The 22,987-nt window shown below is 42.4% G+C and overlaps 1 protein-coding gene across 1 annotated transcript in view; it reads left to right on the plus strand.

Moving 5' to 3' along the window:
• Nucleotides 1-22,851, plus strand: part of LOC124720136 (ankyrin-3-like) — a 98,358-nt gene extending 75,507 nt beyond the window's left edge. Inside the window, exons 5-6 of the mRNA XM_047245436.1 lie at nucleotides 5,940-6,089; nucleotides 22,277-22,851. Of these exons, the coding sequence (XP_047101392.1) occupies nucleotides 5,940-6,089; nucleotides 22,277-22,763 (637 nt within the window). The 3' untranslated portion in view covers nucleotides 22,764-22,851. The remainder of the gene's footprint in view (nucleotides 1-5,939; nucleotides 6,090-22,276) is intronic.
• The last annotated feature ends 136 nt before the right edge of the window (nucleotides 22,852-22,987 follow it).

Genomic DNA, 22,987 nt, shown 5'->3' on the forward strand with positions numbered 1-22,987 from the left:
CGGCCGGCCGGTGTGGCCGTACGGTTAAAGGCGCTTCAGTCTGGAACCGCGTGACCGCTACGGTCGCAGGTTCGAATCCTGCCTCGGGCATGGATGTGTGTGATGTCGTTAGGTTAGTTAGGTTTAATTAGTTCTAAGTTCTAGGCGACTGATGACCTCAGAAGTTGAGTCGCATAGTGCTCAGAGCCAACCATTTCCGCAATTCGTAAACGGTCCATTTTAACATGGGTAATGCATGATGAAGCAAATGCCGTCCGCACTGGCGGAATGTTACGTGATACCACGTACTTGTACGTTTGTGACTATTACAGCGCCATCTATCACAAAACGAAAAAAGTGGTCCACCTAAAACATTGATATTTATTTACGTACTACACTAATATGTCATAAAAAATGTGGGTTACTATTTAAAAATAAGCAGTTGATATCCATTTGACCTATGGCAGCGCCATCTAACGGGCCAACCATAGCGCCATCTGGTTTCCCCAGTTCAAGCTAGACGAGTATCTCTCTCTGTAGTGTTTTCGTTTGATGCTTATTTCGTGAGATATTTGGGTTGGACACTATCAATGGACCACCCTGTATATCCCTACCGCATGTCTGTTGGTCATGCATTAAAACCAGCAGATGTTCCCAAGCACATCCATATTTGTGAATGTCCATTCACTGAGATAACAATGAATGGCTTGGACATGTATCTTTTCTTTATGTCTGATGGGGACTAATTTCAGCTTAGCTGTTACGTCAACTAACAGAATCACAGGTCCTGGGTAGCAGAGAGTCAGCAGAACTTCCACGAAACACCTTTGCACGATCATAAGGTTGGATTTTGGTGTGCAATGTCTGTACACAGCATTACTGGTTTCACATTCTTCAATCAGCTGCTGACTTTGACCCATCACATTGCCAACATTTTGGAGCTATTTGTGGCAGCATTAATGGAGGAGGGAAAGGCGTTCATTTACTTCCAAGAAGATGGAGCAACTGGTCATACAGCAAGCCGAACCTTTGAGACAGGTACACAATTTCATGATTCACAGTTGTTAGCAGAGGTCAGCCTGGTTGGGGCCCTAACTGGCCACCTTTGTCACCTGATCTGTCAGTGTGTTATTACACTGCACGAGAGCCCTCAAGAGCAGAGTCAATCACAACAACCCTCATCGTCATCAAGAACTGCAGCAGAACACTCCAGATGAGACTGCAGCAATTCAAGCATCCAACCTCCGATCCACCTTCAGCAACCTACCGACCAGGGCCCAAAAGCATCAAGAGATGAATGGTGGTCATTTTCAACAGCTACTATCGTCATCTTAGTGCTGTATTTACTTTCCTCTGTTGTATTGCTTTGTACTATAGAACTCTAATCTCTGGCAGCTATTATTTGATCCCACCTTCTAATAAATTGCGTGTGTATGTGCGTCCACCTTAGACTACTGTATATGGAAAGAGCAAAGCTATACAAGGCAGTAAGGTAAAATCTTATCTTTTGTGACTGCAGTATAAGTATTTCTATTAGTGTTAATATTAGTAACAACTGTCAGTAGTAACATAGTAGTAACAGTAGTAGTTGTAGCTTCTAGAGAAAATTCATGGTGATGTAGTATTAATAGGGGCTTTCAATAGTTGTAAGACTTATATTGTTTATTACTGCAATTACAGTATCAGTTCTCATTGTAGTGTTAATAGCAATATGTAAAATGAAATAGTAAAATTAGGCAAGATGATTAGAAATAACGAATGCCCCTATGTAGAGCACCACATCGATATCCATATAAATGTTGGAGCATACTAGTAGACAGAAAAAGGACAGAGAAAATCTTATATTTCAGACATACCATATTATAATGTTCAAAATAAGAAAGAAATAGAAGAAAAACAAGCTTGACATATTTGAGGTACCTAGTAGTTTCCCGAGAGCATGGCAGAGGATGTCCTGAGGTGATATTGTGTACCAAAACCAGTAAAGAGTAGGCTAAATGAAAACAGTTACTAAGGACTAAAACATAAACACTCATCAGCCAGAATATTATAATCACCTATGTAATACTTGATATGTCCACCTTTGCAATGGATAGCAGTAGTGACGCATCATGGTCTGGAAGGGAACTGGCACCACACTGCCCACACAAGGCACCTAATTCCCAATAATTCCTCACGGGGGGAATGAGCTCTTACGCCACGTCGAGGCACATTCCAGATGTGTTCAATCGCATTCCCATCTGGTGAGTTGTAGGGCGAGCACATTAATTGAAACTCGCCACTCTGTTCCTCGAAATACTCCATCACCTCCATTCCTTGTGATATGGTGCATTACCTTGTTGAAAAACGCCACTGCCATCGTGAAACATGATCCTCATGAAGAGGAGTATGTGGTCCGAAACAAGTGTATATTACTTGTTGGCCATCATGGTGCCTTGAACAATCTCTACTGGACCTATGAATGTCAACGTGAATTTCCCTAGAGCACAATGGAACCAGCGCCAGTTTCTCTCTCTCCCACAGCATAGGTGCCCAGGAGATGCTAATGTGCCCATTTCAGTCATAGCTACTGATGTAATGGTGTTAACATTGTCAAATGTATGGGCTGTCAGCTGCAGGGGAACACTGTTAGGAGTCTTGAGGGCACTGTGTGTTCAGACACACTTGTAGCCTGCACCGTCTGTCGCGTTCTTCCAGTCTGCCCGGCCTACAACATTCGAGATATGTAATGAGGGACGGCCACCCAACCCCATGACGTCTGGACATAGCTTCACCTTGGTTTCGCCACATGTCGAAGGCACTCACGATAGCGCTCCTCGAACACTCAACAAGTCGCGCATTCCGAAATGCTCGTGATGAGCGTTCAGGTGATCATAAAGTTCCGTCCTTCAAACTGAGACGTATAGTGTACCTTCCCCATCTACAGATGGACAGCACATTTGCTGATCCTACATCGACTGTGCATGCGTCTGACTAGCAGTCATTCCTCGTGAAGTGACGCTGCTACTGCCAGTACACGTTTAATCGATGATAGGCAGGTGATCATAATGTTCTGGCTAATGAGTCTGTTATTTATAAATTGCAATGATCGCTGTTCCACCCGAGAGGGTATTGAGAAAATAACATAAATAAATAAACCAATAAATGAATCTCAGAACCATGGTCCAGGATAACACATTGCTGATAAAAGACCATTATTTGGTCTCAGATGGTAGGCACAGTTGTAAAGGAGTCACTGTGAGCCCAGTATGCAAAATGGCATTCTTCCCTTGTCTTGACCAGATGTGATAGACTGTAACCTTGACAACGATAATGCCTGCCCTCGTGGTCATGTGCAACTCAACACTGCTACATTGTAACATCTAAATGCCCCCAAATCTTATTGCTGCACAATTAGACCAGCCACGCAACTGGAGATCAAGAGTGGAGCAGCTTCCAGATTATGTCAGCTGCAGATAACGCATGCGTAGAAAGTGTCTCTGTATCCTTCACAAGTATCACACAACGTCTGACACTGTTCACGGGCATTATATAAACGTGCTGTGGTGTCCGGTCTACCAGTCATGGAGAACTGAAATCCTGATGAGTTACACTGCAGCTGATGGCGTGTGTGCGTAAGAAGCCAGAATGACATCTCACCGCATTATGCGTTCATTACCGCTTTTCCGGTATGCTTCAATTTATCTATTTCTTTCTATTCACCATGAGAGGGCAAAATTCACTTAAACATCTGAAAATTCGGTAACTGTCTTCTATCGTACTTCATTCGTTTCATATTATGCAACATTTATCAACGACATTGTGCCTTGTAGACATAATGTATTTGGCTATTTTGTCACCTCCTTGCGAGGCATTAAAATACCAACATACGGAAAAAAACTCGCAGAGCAGCTATTACTCGGCAATGGCGCACGAGCACTCTGTCGAAGGCTCGTGGAAGTCTAACGACTTGATGGAACCGTAAAGTGATAAGAATTAATCTCTACATGTTATATTTCTACTTCTAGTACTCATAGATCAACTTTTTCATTACACCATAAATACCTTACGCCTCAGTTGTCTTTGATAGCGAGTAGCGAGCGGCGAGACGGAAATGACGTCCCTTGTGACAGTAGTTTGCTTGGCAAAGGAGCAGTTCGGAAGCGACATCCCACAAACTAACAACCTTGCACAACATCATATCAGTGGCATAATTCATCCCCTTCTTGATTTATATCCCATTTCTTCGTGTTCTGGGTTTATTTTTGCATCATTCTGACAGACAACAGCGACGAAAGAGCCCAAAGAGATTTTTAGATACCAGTCTCCAATTTCTTCCCTCTAAAGTCCGATTCCTGTCTCCTAAGCGGTAGGATGTCAAAAATTAAAAAAAAATCGACTTTTCGAAAATATGTCTCGTTTGTAGAGTACATCTTTCTGAATAGTTTGATGTATAAAACATATATATTTCAGTGATTTTAAGGCACGCTATTTGGTCCTACGTGTACCAAGATGAAGCGCTAGACCACAGACGTCTGCTGTCATACATACGTGTATTTCGCTGTGTAGAATTCGAATGTTTATATTTGCGCCAGAGATGGTCATACGTGTAACAAAGGACTATTGACATAGAAGATATGCCTTGATGGCGGCACTCAAACCCCAATGAAAGCTTTAATGAATGTGCATGGAAAATATTGCCAAAAACCAATTTTTGTGTGGAAGAGATGCACTTGCTGTTGGTGTTTATGATGCAGTTACATGTTTTAATGATGGTGTGCAAAGCCGGATATATATTTTAAAGAAAATGGGAATCAGGGGCAAAGTGAACTGCATCAAAGCTTTGTATGCGATAAAGAGAGAGCGTGTAGTGAAAGCACGTAAATGGTTTTTGGAAGTGATAAATTCGGAAAGAGTGAATGATAAGAATGTGGAAAAGACGAAAACTTATTTACGAAATGGAAAGAAAAACTCTTTATGGTGCTGGACAGTTCTAAAAGATGCCAAATGCAGCCAGAAACTTTAATGGCCATTTTCTGCAAAACTCAAATTTCTGTTCTCAGGTACATGTAACATCCAAAATAAATATCCCATTCCTTCTCCAACGTGGTATCATTAAACACAAACTCCTTAATGAAAAACTCTAGAATTTTCCATCTCTATTAAAAACTGTGGTAAAGTTTGAGATAATTAACTACAAAATTTGAGTTTTTTCTAAACATGAAGTTTAAAATGTAACAGGTCATTCATTTTCTTGAAAATTAAATAAATTCTAGAATTTCATACACCTTTATGTATGGATTGCATGCTGTGCAAAATTCATCGAAGAATCTCTCTTACTTATGAAGAAACTGTACCTATAGCAAAAAATGCAGCCAATAGTAAGTGAAAAAATTATAAAATTTCACATGTAAAAAAAATTATTTCGTTATGTTTTTGAACTTCCACTGCTATGATTGTGAATCCTGGTCATGCTGACAAAAATTCTATGAATTTATTTGTAAAAATATAGACAGTAGAATTTAGTATCTTGTGGTGCCTCTTCTGCTCCAAGTCGGTCCGTTTGACGTCCAACCCCCTTAACATATGAGCTACAAACACCATCTCTTGACGGTAGTACCAAATTAAGTGCATTTAAGGGTTCGGTCATTCAAATTTTTTTGTGATTTACGCTGTTGTGTATTGAAATTATGTTGACCAATGGTTGTTGTAAGCACAGTTGTTGAACTTTGTACACATCTTATATTTATACTTTATTTTGTACCAAATATTGTGTAATATGCTAGGCTAAAGGTATGACAAAATGAGGATAAGTAAGATGTATGAATACCTGAATGCTGTCATTCGTGTTACGTGGGCCACTACTGTCGTTGGCAATGTGTGTTCTATAATCTGTGTGTGGACAGCCATACAGTCTGTGGTAATCTGCCCACTGGACTCGATGTGACAACCGTTTTTGAGGCAGTGTTCCTTCTGTGCAGCACGCCAGGCGCTGGAGAGGGCAGGACCGGCCCCTCCTCGCAGCCGCACAGTGGCCACAGCGACGACGGCCGGAGCCCAGCCACAGCTGCGCCCCCCACCTCTCCCCAGACGACTCCCCAGCCTGATGACGTCGCCATCTCTCTCCTGCGGTGAGTTCAGTCACTTTACGTGTAGCCTGTCCACAATCGCAGAGCGATATGTTGGGCAGTTAGCCAAGTGATAAAGTCAAGAAATCTAATGTCACTATTTTACGCTTTTGACGAAGCATAAGTTGTAGGTCTCGTATAAAGTTTTTCCTTTCATTACTTGTGACGTTCGACGAGGCAAGGATATAAGTGGATCTATAAACCATTTTACAGGTTTGTTGCATGACTCGGTTTCAGCTCCTAACACAACTGACTTGTGTAAGATAACACTAAATATTTCCCCAAAACTAACGACTGTGCTGGTGTGTTGGGAGCAATTTCAGTTTTCAGCGAAAACTCTGTCTAGTAATCTCGCAGAAAGCCCTAAGATATTCTGGTAATACATTAAGCACACTAGCGGAAAGAAGCAGTCAATAACCTTCACTGTGTGATAACAATGGTGAAGTCACTGGTGACAGTGCCACTAGAGTAGAGTTATTATACATAGTTTTCCGAAACGCCTTGACCAAATAAGAGGAAATAAATGTTCATGAATTCCTATCAAGAATAACTTCAAAGTGAGAAACACAGAAGCAGATATCCTCGTAGCAAAGTAGCTTAAATCACTTAATAAAGGCAGGGCCTCCGATCCAGATTGTATATCTGTCAGGTTCCTATCAGAATATGCTGTCACAAAAGTTCCATATTTAGCAATTACATACATCAGCTCGCTCACAGAAAGATCCGCACCTAAAGACTGGAAAATTGTTCTTGTCACACCAATACCCAAAAAGATAAATACGAGTAATCCGCTGAATTACTGGCTTATATCACTAACGTCGATTTACAGTAGGGTTTTGGAACATATGCTGTGTCTGAACATTATGAATTATCTCGAAGAAAACGATTTATTGACATTATCATCAAGAGCTTAAGAAATATCGTTCCTGTGGAACATAACTAGGTCTTTATAGTTGTGAAGTAATGAGTGCTATCGACAGGGGATGTCAAAATGATTCCATATTTTTAGATTTACAGAAGGCTTTCGACACATTTCCTCAAAAGCATCTCCTAGTCAAACTGCATGCCTATTGAATATTGCCTCAGTTGCGCGACTGGATTCGTGATTTACTGTCACAAAGACATCGAGTAAAACAGATGTAATATCCGGCGTTCCCCAAGGAATTCTTACAGGCCCTCTATCGTTCCTGGTCTATATTAGTGGCAATTGACCCTGAACAAAGAAAAGTATGAAGTTATTCACACGAGTACTAAACGAAATCCACAAAATTTCGATTACGCGATAAGTGTCACAAACCTGAAGGCTGTAAATTTAATTAAATACTTAGGGATTACAATTACAAATGACCTACACTGGACCGATCACGTAGATATTGTTGTGGGTAGAGCAAACGAAAGACTGCGAATCATTGGCAGAACACTTAAAAGGTGGAACAGGTCTGCTAAAGAGGCTGCTTACACCACTCTTGTCCATCCTATTCTGGAGTATTGCTGTGCAATATGGGATCCGTATCAGGTGGGACTGACGGATGACATCGAAAACGTTTAAAGAAGCGCAGCTCATTTTTTATTACCGCGAAGTAGTGGAGATAGTGCCACGGACATGATACGTGAATTTGGTTGCCAATCATTAAAACAAACGCGTTTTTCATTGCGACGGGATCTTATCATTAAATTCAACTACCAGTTTCCTTCCTCCGACTGCGAAAACATTCTGTTGGCACCCACCTACGTAGGGAGAAATGATCATCACGATAAAATAAGAGATCTCGCACAGAAAAGTGCTCATTGTTCCCGCGCGCCGTTTAAGAGCGGAACAGTAGAGGCACAGCTTGATGGTGGTTCATTGAACCCTCCGCCAGGCGCTTTATTGTGAATAGCAGAGTAATCACGTAGACGTAGACGTAGATTGTTTCCTATCTTATGAATAACCTATGTAGGGAAGAACCCTTCACTTGCATTTCCATGATTATTCTCCGAACGGTATGATGAGAAAGTCTCTTACAGGGTGTGTGGTAACACCGTAGCTGAGGGAGTGAAATGAGCTGAGATCCGTGGCTTACCCTACTACGAGAGACGTATGTGATAACGTCTATTTGCAGTTTTTGGAAATCATTCGTGGCAACATGAGCTTCTACGAAAGTGGAAGTCGGACCTGTCGGTGGCCAAGTGATAAAGGCGGCCATTTTGGATCAATAAAAATTAGGTCAGTCCTATTGTATGGGCATGGTTGAGTGGAAATGGACACAGTAGCCATATATCGTCAGCTGGAAAACCTTCTGTAGCTCAGGGAGTTTTACAGGCGAAGTGACAGAAGTTTTCTTTTTATTCATCGCAGACCAGTTTCAGCGTAAATTCGTCATCACTTCCCTTTTCTTCTTTGAAATCATCGATCTATAGTGGTAGTCACCGATGTTTTACTGTCGCTTTGTGAAATAATAACCCTATCTGATAGTGAACTGATATTGTTGCAAGACACAGTTCAGTTGATGCCTGAATTCAGCAGGCCCAAAAGTGGCAGTTCAGAGTATTCAATGTGCATTTACAATTAATCAGAGCAGAATCCAACAACTTATTGGGCAATAGAGGAGTCTGTACCTATTCAAGAGAAAACAAGGAACCCTACCAGGTATTTTAACAATGACAATGGGATCAGTAATGTTTCAGTGGACTTATGAAAATTCATTCTCTACCAGTGATTCAAGGATTTCGGGCTTTAATTACCTATTATGGTCAGACACAGATGTACGATGCCTGACGATCCAGGTGGCAAAATCATTTACTCGAGTGGTCCACAAAATTGAGCAAATACTTCTCAGAATACTTTTCCCAATCTAAAAGCTTTATGCACACAGGCAACAAAAGTTCATACATGGGTCTGATAGTATAGAAAGATACAGAGAATGTACGCTGAAATTTTATAAGTAAGAGAGCCTGACAAGTATTTACCCAATTTGTCGTATACAAATAGCATTAGCCATTTGACATAAGAAGACAACCAACGAGAAGTAAGTGTAACAGGAAAGACTAAAGATGGAGAGCACAACGAAGAAAACTTGGTAGATAAAACAGAAACTCATTAATGTAACTTGATGCAGCATAATCAAAAATAATTAATGTGTATGATCTCAGGCAAAGTCTGTAAATTATGTTATACGTACTAGATATAAAATTAGCAGAATCTCAGTAGAAAAGGAGCTGAAAGAAAATTTGAAAATAAATTATTGTTGTTGAATAAGAGACAAGACATGGAAATTGAAAAATGTTCCTGCATAAAAAGATTAACATAAAAAGAGGAGAAAGCTGGCTAAAAAGCGACAGAGAAACATCAGCATGAGGAAATAAACTATTAAGAGCAGGAAATAAAACATACACTCCTGGAAATTGAAATAAGAACACCGTGAATTCATTGTCCCAGGAAGGAGAAACTTTATTCACACATTCCTGGGGTCAGATATATCACATGATCACACTGACAGAACCACAGGCACATAGACACAGGCAACAGAGTATGCACAATGTCGGCACTAGCACAGTGTATATCCACCTTTCGCAGCAATGCAGGCTGCTATTCTCCCATGGGGACGATCGTAGAGATGCTGGATGTAGTCCCGTGGAACGGCTTGCCATGCCATTTCCACCTGGCGCCTCAGTTGGACCAGCGTTCGTGCTGGACGTGCAGACCGCGTGAGACGACGCTTCATCCAGTCCCAAACATGCTCAATGGGGGACAGATCCGGAGATCTTGCTGGCCAGGGTAGTTGACTTACACCTTCTAGAGCACGTTGGGTGGCACGGGATACATGCGGACGTGCATTGTCCTGTTGGAACAGCAAGTTCCCTTGCCGGTCTAGGAATGGTAGAACGATGGGTTCGATGACGGTTTGGATGTACCGTGCACTATTCAGTGTCCCCTCGACGATCACCAGTGGTGTACGGCCAGTGTAGGAGATCGCTCCCCACACCATGATGCCGGGTGTTGGCCCTGTGTGCCTCGGTCGTATGCAGTCCTGATTGTGGCGCTCACCTGCACGGCGCCAAACACGCATACGACCATCATTGGCACCAAGGCAGAAGCGACTCTCATCGCTGAAGACGACACGTCTCCATTCGTCCCTCCATTCACGCCTGTCGCGACACCACTGGAGGCGGGCTGCACGATGTTGGGGCGTGAGCGGAAGACGGCCTAACGGTGTGCGGGACCGTAGCCCAGCTTCATGGAGACGGTTGCGAATGGTCCTCGCCGATACCCCAGGAGCAACAGTGTCCCTAATTTGCTGGGAAGCGGCGGTGCGGTCCCCTACGGCACTGCGTAGGATCCTACGGTCTTGGCGTGCATCCGTGCGTCGCTGCGGTCCGGTCCCAGGTCGACGGGCACGTGCACCTTCCGCCGACCACTGGCGACAACATCGATGTACTGTGGAGACCTCACGCCCCACGTGTTGAGCAATTCGGCGGTACGTCCACCCGGCCTCCCGCATGCCCACTATACGCCCTCGCTCAAAGTCCGTCAACTGCACATACGGTTCACGTCCACGCTGTCGCGGCATGCTACCAGTGTTAAAGACTGCGATGGAGCTCCGTATGCCACGGCAAACTGGCTGACACTGACGGCGGCGGTGCAGAAATGCTGCGCAGCTAGCGCCATTCGACGGCCAACACCGCGGTTCCTGGTGTGTCTGCTGTGCCGTGCGTGTGATCATTGCTTGTACAGCCCTCTCGCAGTGTCCGGAGCAAGTATGGTGGGTCTGATACACCGTTGTCAATGTGTTCTTTTTTCCATTTCCAGGAGTGTATTAAGACAATACTCGATAATGGAGTGAAAAGTTTGTTGAGAGTGAGTTAAGAAAACCAGCCTGGAGAACAGATCGTGCGTAACGTGGTAGTAATGTGAATAACAATGTACAGGGAAAAAGAGAGCCAAGGCTTCCTCTTTTCTTCGGCATCAGACGGCTGTGGTGACTAGTAAGAGGTCCTACATAAATATAGGCTTTGGAAGACTAAAGGCGAGAACAGCTTTAAACAAAAATAGTTTACAGTCATAAATACACGGATTTAAAAGAATCACAAAACCAAAAACTTGTTAATATAGAACAGTGAAACGTCGAGAATACATTTGCCAGGGTAACATGTTTAACCGAATAACATTGCAGGATCGCAAGTTAATGTAAGTGCGAGACAAGCCACTGGATACATGAAATGCTGGTGCAATGCCAAAAGGTCGAATGCAGGCATGCAAACATGTATGGATTGTGTTGCTCAAGTATCAGATATCAGTATTTGAAATGGAGTTCGATGCCTGATGCAGCAGGTTGGTCAGTACAGGGACGGTTAATGCTGTTGGTGAATGATGCTGGAGTTACTGTATGATGATGTCCCATATCTGCTCGACTGGAAACAGACCTGATGATTGAGAATGCCAAGAGACTTATCAACACTCTATAGAGCATGTTGGGTTACAAGAGCGGTAAGTGAGCGAGCGTTATCCTGTTGAAAAAATTCCCCTGGAATGCTGTTCGTTAATGGCAGCAGAACGGGTCGAATCACCAGATTGAAACAGACAAGGTGTGTGGGATAACTATGAGAATGTTCTTGCTGTCATACGAAATCGCACCACAGACCATAACTCCACGTGTAGGTCCAGTTTGCTAGCACACAGAAAGGCTGGTTGTAGGCCACCAACTGGCCTAATCAAAACATGACCAATACCAGCAGCGAGGCTGGTGGTTTGGGATCAGTGAAACGCATGCTACAGAGCATCTGGTTCGGAGCTGTCTTTAAAGTAACCGATTTGTAATACTTCATTGTGTTACTTGGTGACACCTGCTGCTCAAACTGCTGCTGGAGATGTATTGCAATGCGCCAGAGTAATACGCAGAACACGATGGTATTCCCTCTCAGTAGTTCCATGTGGCCATATGGGACCCAGTCTTCTTGCAACCGAATATTCTTGTAATCACCGCTGCCAGCAGCCATGTATAGTGGCTACATTACTGTGAAATATTTCTGCATCACGAAAGGAACAACCAGCATCTCGTAGCCCCATTACAGACTTCGTTTAATCCCTATGAGATGTTGATAAATGCGTCTTGGTCCTCTCAAAGACATTTTTGCTCTACATCAACTCACTGCGTCCAATCTCAAAATGTAACTAACACTCGAGCCCGTTACAGCGTATAATTAAAGCAGGCTTCATTTGCTCCCTCACTGTGGTGCTACTAGCACCACTCTTAAGCGACGTGACTGCCGCGAAAAGTCATCATCATTCAGATGTAGAAACACGCCTACCAACTTTCGTTTATGTCGCACTGCTTCTTCTTGGTGCTGCAATCCTTCATTGTACTTACGATTTCGAAAGTAAAAGACGTTGTTAACAATGATACCAAAACCTCAAAAAGTTCTTGAACGACTTACTTCACATTTTTATACGATTCTCTAATAAACGTTGGGACAGTGTTTGCTTTTATATACCAATGGCTTAGGAGTGCGTCATTGACTAGTGATCAAAATTTTTTGTGTCCCAGTTTTCAACACAGGCACTGCTTAACCTCTGAACAAAAATTAACAGCAGTGTCAGCAGAAGACGTCCAGCATAAGAAGTCGCCATTTTCCTGACAAAGGCATTGTCAAATAGGGTGGAGGAACGACAGAGCTTCAGGGCATTCCCTTGCCCTTGGGGTGGGAAACTGACCTTAAAAGGGAGAAGAGTCAGTAATGATCAATGACGAGAGGATTCAGAAGGAAATGGAATCGAATAAATGAAAACCACATAACGTGTATCCATAGGACATACGTCGTTAACAGGAAAACTGTCTTGAAGCAATCTGCATTGAGAAAAGATTCCGGACAAGTTACCCTTTTGGATCTCTGGGAGTGGACAACAAAGGTCGAAGTGATCATGAAAACGAGACGGAATAATTTACATAGGGATAACCTTCTACGACTGGGAGCTTTAAATTCAGAAGTTTGATCGTAATTGGAAAGCTAGGGAGTCTAAATAGGTGCAAAGGCCCCAGTCTAGATACGGTCGGGGTCATTGATGTCAAACAGAAGAAGGCTAAGGATTTGTCATAAGACACAGAAAAATGTGTAACGGGAGTAGGAATCGTTATGTATAAGAGGTAGGAGAGAGAGAGTGGGCTACTGTGAACAGCTCTATACCAGACTTTTTCTCACCAGATTCGAAATCAAACGAACACCACAACGATAGTTCATATACACATGGCAACGACACAAGCAAAAGGAGAAAAGAGAGGAAGTATGGAATTGAAATGCAGTTGCAGGGGAAATAAAAGAAGAAGGGTCATGGGGTATCAGGCTTGGCATAGGGATGAGACAGGTGAAAGTCTAATTGATTTCTGCAATCAAATTGAGATGGTAATAACAAATATTCTGTTCAGGATTCATGTGAGGAAAAAAGAAACTTGGAAATGACCCAGAGACACTGGAAGATTCCAATTGGATTACATCATAGTCAGACAGAGATTCCGAAATCAGATATTGAAATGTAAGGCGTTCCCAGATGTAAACATAGATTTAATAATTATGAAGAGCAGAGTGAGGTTTAAGAGAGACGACCAGAAGAATCAGTGTAGAAGGATGTAACATACTGCAGTACTGAGAAACGAAACTTAAAGTTTACCAACGATGTGGATATTGCGGTAAGGAATATCACTGTGGGCTGTTCAGTGGAAGAGGAGAGGACATCACTAGAAAGTAAAATCACAGACGGTGGACAGACGAACACAGATAATGGGAAGCTAACTTCGAAAAAATGTTGAGTAAGAAAATAAAATACAACTGATCGATGAAAGAAGAAAGTATAAACATTTTCAGAGAAAGACAGGAAGACAGCTACATTCACTAAGGTGGCAACAGTCGTGGGACACCTGCTAATATCATGTCAGACCTCCTTGTGCCCAGCCTACTGCAACAACTCGACGTGGCGGCGAACCAAGAAGTTGTTGGAAGTCCCCTGTACAAATAATATGCCATGCTGCCCCTTTAGCCACCCACAACTGCTAAAGTGTTGCTGGTCCAGAATTTTGTGCAGGAACTGACCTGTCGATTATGTCCCATAAATGATCGATGGAATTCATATTGAACGATCCAGGTGACCAAATCATTTACTCGAGTGGTCCACAATCTTCCCCAGACGAGTGGTGAACAGTTTTGGCCCACTTAGATGATATCGTTATTTGAGAGCATGAAGTCCACAAATGGTTGAAAATGGTCTCCAAGTAGCTAAACATAACCGTCTGCATTCAATGATAGGCTCAGTTATACCAGAGGACCCTGCCCATTCCATGTTAACAAAGCCCACGCCGTTATGGAGCCAACACCATTTTGCACAGTGCCTTGTTGGCAACTCGGGTCTGTAGCTTCGTGCAGTCAACGCCACACTCTAACACTACCATCAGCTCTCACCAACTCAATCCGAGACTTACCTCACCAAGCCACGCTTTTTCACTTGTATAGGATTCAACCAATATGGTCATGAGACCAGGAGCTGCAGGTGACAACATACTGTTAGTAAATGCACTTGCATTGGTCATCTTTTGCCGCAGCCCACTGACGCCAAATTAGCCGCACTTCCGAACAGATACGCTGGTATTACATTCTCCATTGATATCTGCGGTTATTTGACGCAGTGTTGCTTGTCTCTTGCACTGACCAACCTATGTACAAGCCGCTGCTTTAGGTCGTTATCTGAAGGCTGTCAGCCACAGCATTGACCGTGGTGACAGGTAATGCCTGAAATTTTGTATTCTCGGCACACTCTTGACACTGAATTCCCTAACGATTTCCGAAATGTAATGTCTCATGCGTCTACCTTCAACTACCTTTCGGTGTGAAAAATCTGTTAATTCTCGCTGTGTAGGCATATGGCCACAATCACGTCGGAAACTTTTTACATGAATCACCTGATTACATACGATAGCTCCGCCAATGCACTGCCCTTTCATATCTTGTGTACACGATACTACCGCTATCTTCGTATGTGCACATCACTTTTGCACAACTTGTCACCTCGATGTAAGTCATTTAGGAATGAGATAAGTACCATGTTCTAGGTATCCAAGGCTAAATAACTGCAGAAAACTTAAGACAAAACTTTAAACAAACAGTCGTAAGAAGGACTGACACAGAATATAGAAAAGTCAAAACAATAATTACCATGAGAATTCCATTCCCAACGTCAGCAGAGAGAGCAGATAAATGGAAAGATTACATTGACAGCTTCTATGAAGGAGGAACTTTTCTGATGACATGGAAGAGGAAGCAATCTGTGTTGGCGTGGAAGATATAGAGGATGTACTGTTAGAGGCAATATTTAAATGAACTCTGGTCGATTTGATAACAAATAAAGCTAAAAGGATACATAAAATTTAATCATGACTGCTGAGTTCATAGGGGAAAGTGGCACCCAATGACTATCCAAGTTAGAGTGTAGAATCAATGAGACTGGCAATGTACCGTCACACTTTCAGAACAAAATCATCACGTATTTCCAAAGGTAATAAGGGCAGATAATTGTGAAAACAACAGCACATTCGTCTTTGGAACTCATACATCCTAGCTGCTGATGAGAATGATATAAATACGAATGGAACACAAAATTGAGAAACTGTCAGATGACGATCAGTTTGTCTTTAGGAGAGGTAAAGGTGCCAGAGAGGCAGTTCGAAAGTTGTACTTGATAATGGAAGCAAGTCTGACGAAAAGTCAAAATACAGTCAAAAGTTTTTTTACCTAGATAAAGCGTTCGACAATATAAAATTCTGCAGGATCTTCCAAAGTCTTACATAAATATAAGTAAGTTACAGGGAAAGACAGGTAGGTTACAATATGTACAAGAACCAAGAGGGAAGAATACGGGAAAATAAAGAACAAAGTGCTCAGATTAAAAGTGTGTAAGACAGGGTGCAGTCGTTTCCCCTACTATTCAATCTAATTATCGAAGAAGGTATGAAGGAAATATAATAAAGGTTGAAGTGTGGGATTCAGATTAACAGTGAAAGGATGTCAAAGAAAAAATTTGTTGATGACATTGCTGTTCTCAGAGAAAGTGAAGAATTACGGGATCTGTTGAATTGAATGGAGAGTCTGATGAGTAAGGAATATTAATTGAGAATGAACCACGGAAATAAATTACTAATGTGAAGTAGCAGATATTGGAATTTTTTACATTTAAATTGGTGGTCATGATGTAGACGATATTAAGGAATTCTGGAAGCAAAATAACCCCTGATACACAAAACAAGAAGAACATAAAAAGCATACTAGCAAAGGCAAAATTGGTTCAACTAGCCAACATAATTCTGCTACTATGAAACAAAGGTCATAATTTGAGGAAGAAATTTATGAGAATCTATGTTTAGAGAACTACTTTGTATGATACTGAATCGTAGACAGTGGCAAAACACCATGACTGAGAAGACTACGAGTGTCTGCGATGTGGTGCTAGAGAAAAGTGTTGAAAATTAGGTGGACATGTTGGATATGGAAAGAGGGGATACTTTGCAGAATTAGTGACATGGGGAAAGACTGACAAGACGAGGGGGATGTAAAAACTGAAGAGAAAGACAGATTGGCCTACATCCAGCAATTAATTGAGCATGTAGTGTGTAACTGCTATTTTGAGATGAAGGTTGGTGGAAGAGAGGAATTCATGGCAGGCCACATCAAACCAATTACATAACTACTGGCTAAAACAATTTCATTTGACAGATTAATAGAATTTATTTGTACTTAATTGTCTTTAGTTCACAAAGAAAGTTTTACATGTTATTCCTGAGGCTGCAACACACAGTTTGTAACATCAAAATGTAGGTGTTGCTGTCAAATGCAAATAACATGGACCGTTTCTCAGTAGACATTCAGTTACATCGACAGTTTCTCGACACTCATTAGTGAACATTAATAAGGGATGTGTCAAAGTTTCATCCCTATGATGGCTTTGACTCTGCTGAGGAAACTTTCAGTAATGGGTCTGAACTTCAGTGGAAAAATGAGAACCTATTCTTCCTCAACGTTGGACTCTTCAATCTGCAGCGAAGTCAGCTTGTAACTCATCCCAAAGCAGTTACATTGGATTCAGCTCGGAATTCATGGCAGAATAGTACATTCATGGAATGTTGTTGTCCACAAACTCTCACGTGACAGATAATGATTTATTACAAGGAGCACTGTCTTGCTAATACAAACAATGATACTGTATTGTATGCAGTACATAAAGCTGGAAAACGTGATTCATATGCTGTCGAATTTAGTGTTCTCTTAAGCTCAATAGGGGAATAATAACATAACCAGCCTCCTTTTATACTGGCGGATCGTCCTTTCATTACATTTGTTGGTCAGTCACACATTAGATAGAGGTGTTTAGATAGTTTTGATCCTATTGTGTAGCTTGCCCCCAATGTTATTCAATCTGTATATTGAGCAAGTGGTAAAGGAAACAAAAGAAATATTTGGAGTAGGAATTAAAAGAAATGCAAAGATTGACGTTTGCTGATGACATTGTAATTCTGTCAGGGACGGAAAAGAACCTACAAGAGCAGTTGAACAGAATGGACAGTGCCTTGAAAAGAGGATATAAGATGAACATCAACAAAAGCAAAACGAGGATAATGGAATATAGTCAAGTTAAATTAGGTGATGCTGAGAGAATTAGATTACGAAATGAAACACTTAAAGTAGTAAATGAGTTTTGTTATATGGGGAGCAAAATAACTAATGATGGTCGAAACATATATGATATAAACTGTAGAATGGCAATTGCAAGGAAAGCGTTTCTGAAGAAGAGAAATCTGGTAACAGCGAGTATAGATTTAAGTGTCAGTAAGTCGTTTCTGACAGTGTTTGTATACAGTGTAGCCATGAATGGAAGTGAACAGAAGGGAATAGAAGCTTTCGAAATGTGGTGCTACAGAATAATGCAGAAGATTAGGTGGGTATATAATATAACTGATGAGAAGGTACCGAACAGAATTGGGGAGAAGAGGAATTTGTGACACAACTTGAAGCAGGGATCGGTTGCTAGGACATGTTCTGAGGTATCAAGGGATAACAAATTTAGTACTGGAGGGCAGTGTGGAGGCTAAAAATCGTAATCAGAGACCAAGAAATGAATACACAAAACAGATTCAGAAGGATGTAGATTGCAGTAGGTACTGGGAGATGAAGAAGCTTGCACAGGATAGAGTAGCAGGGAGAGCTGCATCAAAGCTGTCTCTGGACTGAAGACTGCAAGAACCTCAACAGTGTATGTAAATGCTGTCAGGTCTTTAGTGTATTCACGCAGCCAAGATCCAGATTGCCTAGAAATTTGAATGGTATGAAAAGCGCATGAAATTCGATGTACACTGGTGTCCAAAATTAAAGCAACAAACAGAAATTTTGTGAGGTTGCCTTTATTTTGCCATAAAATAGTACAAACAGGTGATAGTGAAGTAGGAACAATGTTAAGAACGAATAACATAAACAACTACAATATGCATAAAGGTAGAAAAAAATGTTCTTCGTTTTTTCCAACTTAACAGATTTGCACACAATCCAACAACTGGATAATGTGCTCAGCATGGGCCATGACCACCTCTGGCTCATACAACCCTGACATCGACAGGGCAAGCTGTCTCATGTGGAGGCAATAACACCATTCCTCCTGCAGAGCTACTCTCAAGTCTTATGGAATTGTTGGTGGATGCTTGTGTGATGCAACCCATCTCACTACTACATATAGTTCATATACGTATTACAAACAGTTTACAATAAATCCACACATTATAGAATAATTTGTCCTCTATGAAATATACAATATTACAATGCTAATTTATAAAATAAAATTCACGGAAAACTATATACAGTATAATAAAAGTTTTTACAGTCTTTGTTTCACATGTCATTCTTCCAGAAGTCCACATATGCCCTCGCTACTTTGCTGCACGCCATCAGGTCTTGGGCCATGCACGCTCTTGGATGGTTTACTAACGGACAGTGAAGCAGATGGTTCATCGCCTGGATTCCCACATGGACACAAAGCACTTTCACTGATTCCCCACTTGTACAGATTTCTGTTACATCTGTCCATTCCTGAACATAGCCTGTTCAGGGTTTTCCATCTCTCCCACCTAAGTTCCGCACCTGATGGCAGCACTTCCTCAGAATCATGTGCATATTCTTGTTGTTCCTGCCACAGTCTTTTTCTAGAAGTTTTTGGTGAACCTGTGACCGGTTTGGTTGAGTGGAGAAAACTACTTCTTGACATAAGGCGTTTTGATACCATTTGGTACCCATGGAGCAGATGATGTTGATTTTGAACCTGTTTTGCTCGTTCAATTCTGCTCTGTATTGAACATCGGACATTTGGCAGAGCAATTCCTGACAAGCAGTATAGGTGTTCTATTCTTGTTGGCTTAAGACATCCAGTAATATGTCTACACATCTGGTTCAGGACAGTGTCCAGCTTGCAAACTCAGCAGCAGAATAACAGAGTGCCATTGTGGTGGTGCATGATTAGGTCGACATCTGGATGTTGTTAGCTTGCCAAGTAAGTTATTCTGTGATTGGATTTCTGCCCTGCTCTTCTCAATGTGCCACTTGAATGACAGTGTCCTATCAAGAGTAACTCCCAAGTACACTGGGAGAGGGCAGTGTGTTAATCTTGTGCCATTCCACCAAACATTCAGTTCTTGTTTCGCCTGTCTGTTGTTAAGATGGAATAGGCAAGTCTGGGTCCTACTTGGATTGGGTTTCAACTGATTTTCATTGTAATACATGATGAGATTTTCCAGGTTCTCAGCTAGTATTTCCTCAATATCCTTGTAGTTTTATGCCTAGCTGCTATTGCCCTATCATCAGCATAAATGAAAGATCTTGACCAGGGACTAATAGGCTGGTCATTTGTATAATTATTGAATTACATGGGGGCAAGAACACTGCCCTGGGGAAGCCCATCTTTTTGTAGCCTCCATCTGCTCTTGTTACCTTGGAACTCAACAAAATACCTTCTGTTGAACTGATTTGAGTACAACAGTCAATTGAGGGCTTTTTGTTGTTTTTTGCACTTTTGCAATGAGATTTCTGTGGTTGATGGTATCATATGCTTCCATAAAATCTATAAACACCATCCCCGTAATAAGTCTTTTCTCAAACCCATCTCCAATATAGTGGGTTAGGCTGAGATCTTGACTGGTACAAGATTTGCCAGGCCGAAATCCTGCTTGCTCTTTTATTAGGGTGCCTTCAGTAAGCTCTTTGAATCTGCTTAGTATCAAACAGTTTGTGTTGTGCACAACAGAGAGATTGGCCGATAACTCTTAGGATCTTCTGGGTCCTTACCAGGCTTAAGAATTGCAGTTATTTTTGCCTGTCTCTAGATTTCAGGAATTCGTCCAGTTGCCCAACAGCAGTTCATAAACTCCAACAGCCACAATTTAGAGTGAACACCAAGACGTATAATCTGTTCATTTTCAATATCATCTACGCTTGTGGCCTTACCAGTCTTTAAACTTTTGATTGCTTCTTTCAATTCTGATATTGTAAATGTACGATCGAGTGTATCATTATTTTCGTCTTGGACAGCATTAAGTCTACTCGTATGCCCTTTCTTCAGTCTGTGTTTCGCTTTAGCGGCTTTCAGGAGTTGGGAGGCTATTTGGTCTGCTGTACCGCCAGCAAAGCCTGGTGTACCTGCAGGTATACCATCTAATTTTTGAGCAGTCTCTACGCTTTCCAACTACTGTGAGTCATGTTAATGCTTTCTACAGTGTGTTACCACTTCTGTCTTCTATTTTCAATCATTGTTGATATGACTTCTTCGCCCACCTCCATTGTTTATGGGAAGAATGTGTTGGCATCATAAAGACCACAACACATTTCTTATTTCTCTTTTGTCTCTTCCCTGTAGCCTTGCATGTACGATTTTCTACGTCCTCTCGTGTACTCTGCCGTGCACAGTATTTTAAAGCTTTAACAAACTCACTGAAGTTTTCTGGTAGAGGTGTGTATCCCTGATATGCTCTATGGGATTCAAATTGGGAGATCGAGGTTACCATTCCAGGTGTGCAATATCTTCCATATCCAAGAAAACTTCAATCAGCTGATCTCTATGAGGCATACCTTTATCGTCCATCAATACGAAGTGGTAGGCCACAGCACCTCGCACCGACGGCATATGAGATTCAAAATCTCGTCACGATACCTGACAGGAGCTAAGCCTTGCCAATTCACCCAAACAATGTCATGTGTTCAGGTAGTCCACGTAATCGCTGAGGACACCATTAAAGAACCTCCCTGATATCAGTCTCTTTTGCACGATATTTGGGTCACGAAATCCTGTTCCACGTTCCCACCATATGAAAATCCGTCGAGAATCACTCTCCAGACCATTTTTGGATTCATGTGTGAAGATAACATTGGCCCACTGTTCGGCCATTCGGTGGGATGTTGACGACTTCACTCTACACATTTCTTTCTGTGAAGTGTCAGACGTACATAAACAACGGGCCCCTGACAATAAGTGGCATTCTGGTGAGATCTTCTGTATAACGTTTGCCTCGATACAACACATCCAGTGCATCCTCCGAGGTGAGGTGCCAGTTGCTGTGCAGTAGTAAGGCAGTACCGTATGCCCTTTTAACTAAATAACGGTCCTCCCTTTCTCGTATCACACGTGGTCTGCCCTCGTCTTCGAGATACAGTTTCCGTCTCTACGAACAGTCGCCACATCTGAGAAACAACAGTGCGATTCACATTAACCCATCGGGCCACATCAGGTTGTGACTGTCCTCCTCCCATTCTTTCTATGGCCCTCCACTGCGGAGAGCCTGGTATGCGTCTTCTCTGTATCATACTGCACTATCTGTGACTGTCTACAATGATTGCGGATGTGGGAGTACCCAGCAAACACTACCCCATTGCTAGCCGCACTGACTTCGTCGTGGGCGTGGTTGTCCGTTGACTGGAATGCTAACTTGCGTGTAGAACACGGTTGTGCAGACATCTGTTGACAGTTTGCATGATTACATCGTAAATTGGACACAGGACGGAAAATCGCAGTTAGAAGCTTTAATTTGGGACACCAGTGCATTGCGGTAACCTTCATGACTTTTACGGACTCATCACAGTTCTGCTTCTGCCTCGGGCGCGTGTGTTTGGAGCAATTTGTAAGTATTCTCCTTTTGTTGCAGGGATCTTTCTGGAGAAGAGAAGGGCAAGATGCTGATTGCGGCAGCTAAGGAGGGGTCAGTGAGCAAGGTGCGAACGTTGCTGACAGTGGGGGCGGATGTGGAGGCGAAGAACGAGAACCAGCTGAACGCACTGCACTTTGCAGCAGCCAGGAGACATGTGGAGGTGGCGAGGCGTCTACTGGAGGATGGAGCTGATGTCAACGCCAGGGACCGCTGGCGGAACACGCCTCTGCATCAGGCTGCATGGAATGACAATCCGGCTGTGGTGCGGCTGCTGGCGGCATCCTCTGCCGACTGCAACGCCAGGGATCACACTGGGAACACGCCACTGCACGATGCCGCAATGCGTGGCCACCTAGACGCGGCGACTGCACTACTGGAGGCAGGGGCCGACAGAGAAGTCAGGAATGACGATGGGGATACGCCCCTGGACCTAGCCAAGCGGAACAACCACCAGCAGCTCATAGACATCCTAGGATCAAGCTAAATATAGTGCAAACGACTCTGGAGTAAAATAAAAAAAGCCTTCTATGTGACCTTTGTTACTTATAAAATAAATAATACAGAAAAGCTTATCCCGCAGCCTTGGTTTGCACCCATATTTACATAGTACATACAACAACTCAAGTACCATTACACCAAGAGTGCTTATAGACTACTATAAGTTCAAAGAGGGACTCTCCTTTTACTGAAAATTCAAAACAAACTGAA

This window comes from Schistocerca piceifrons, chromosome 11 (genome assembly GCF_021461385.2).
Source record: "Schistocerca piceifrons isolate TAMUIC-IGC-003096 chromosome 11, iqSchPice1.1, whole genome shotgun sequence".
NCBI lineage: Eukaryota > Metazoa > Arthropoda > Insecta > Orthoptera > Acrididae > Schistocerca > Schistocerca piceifrons.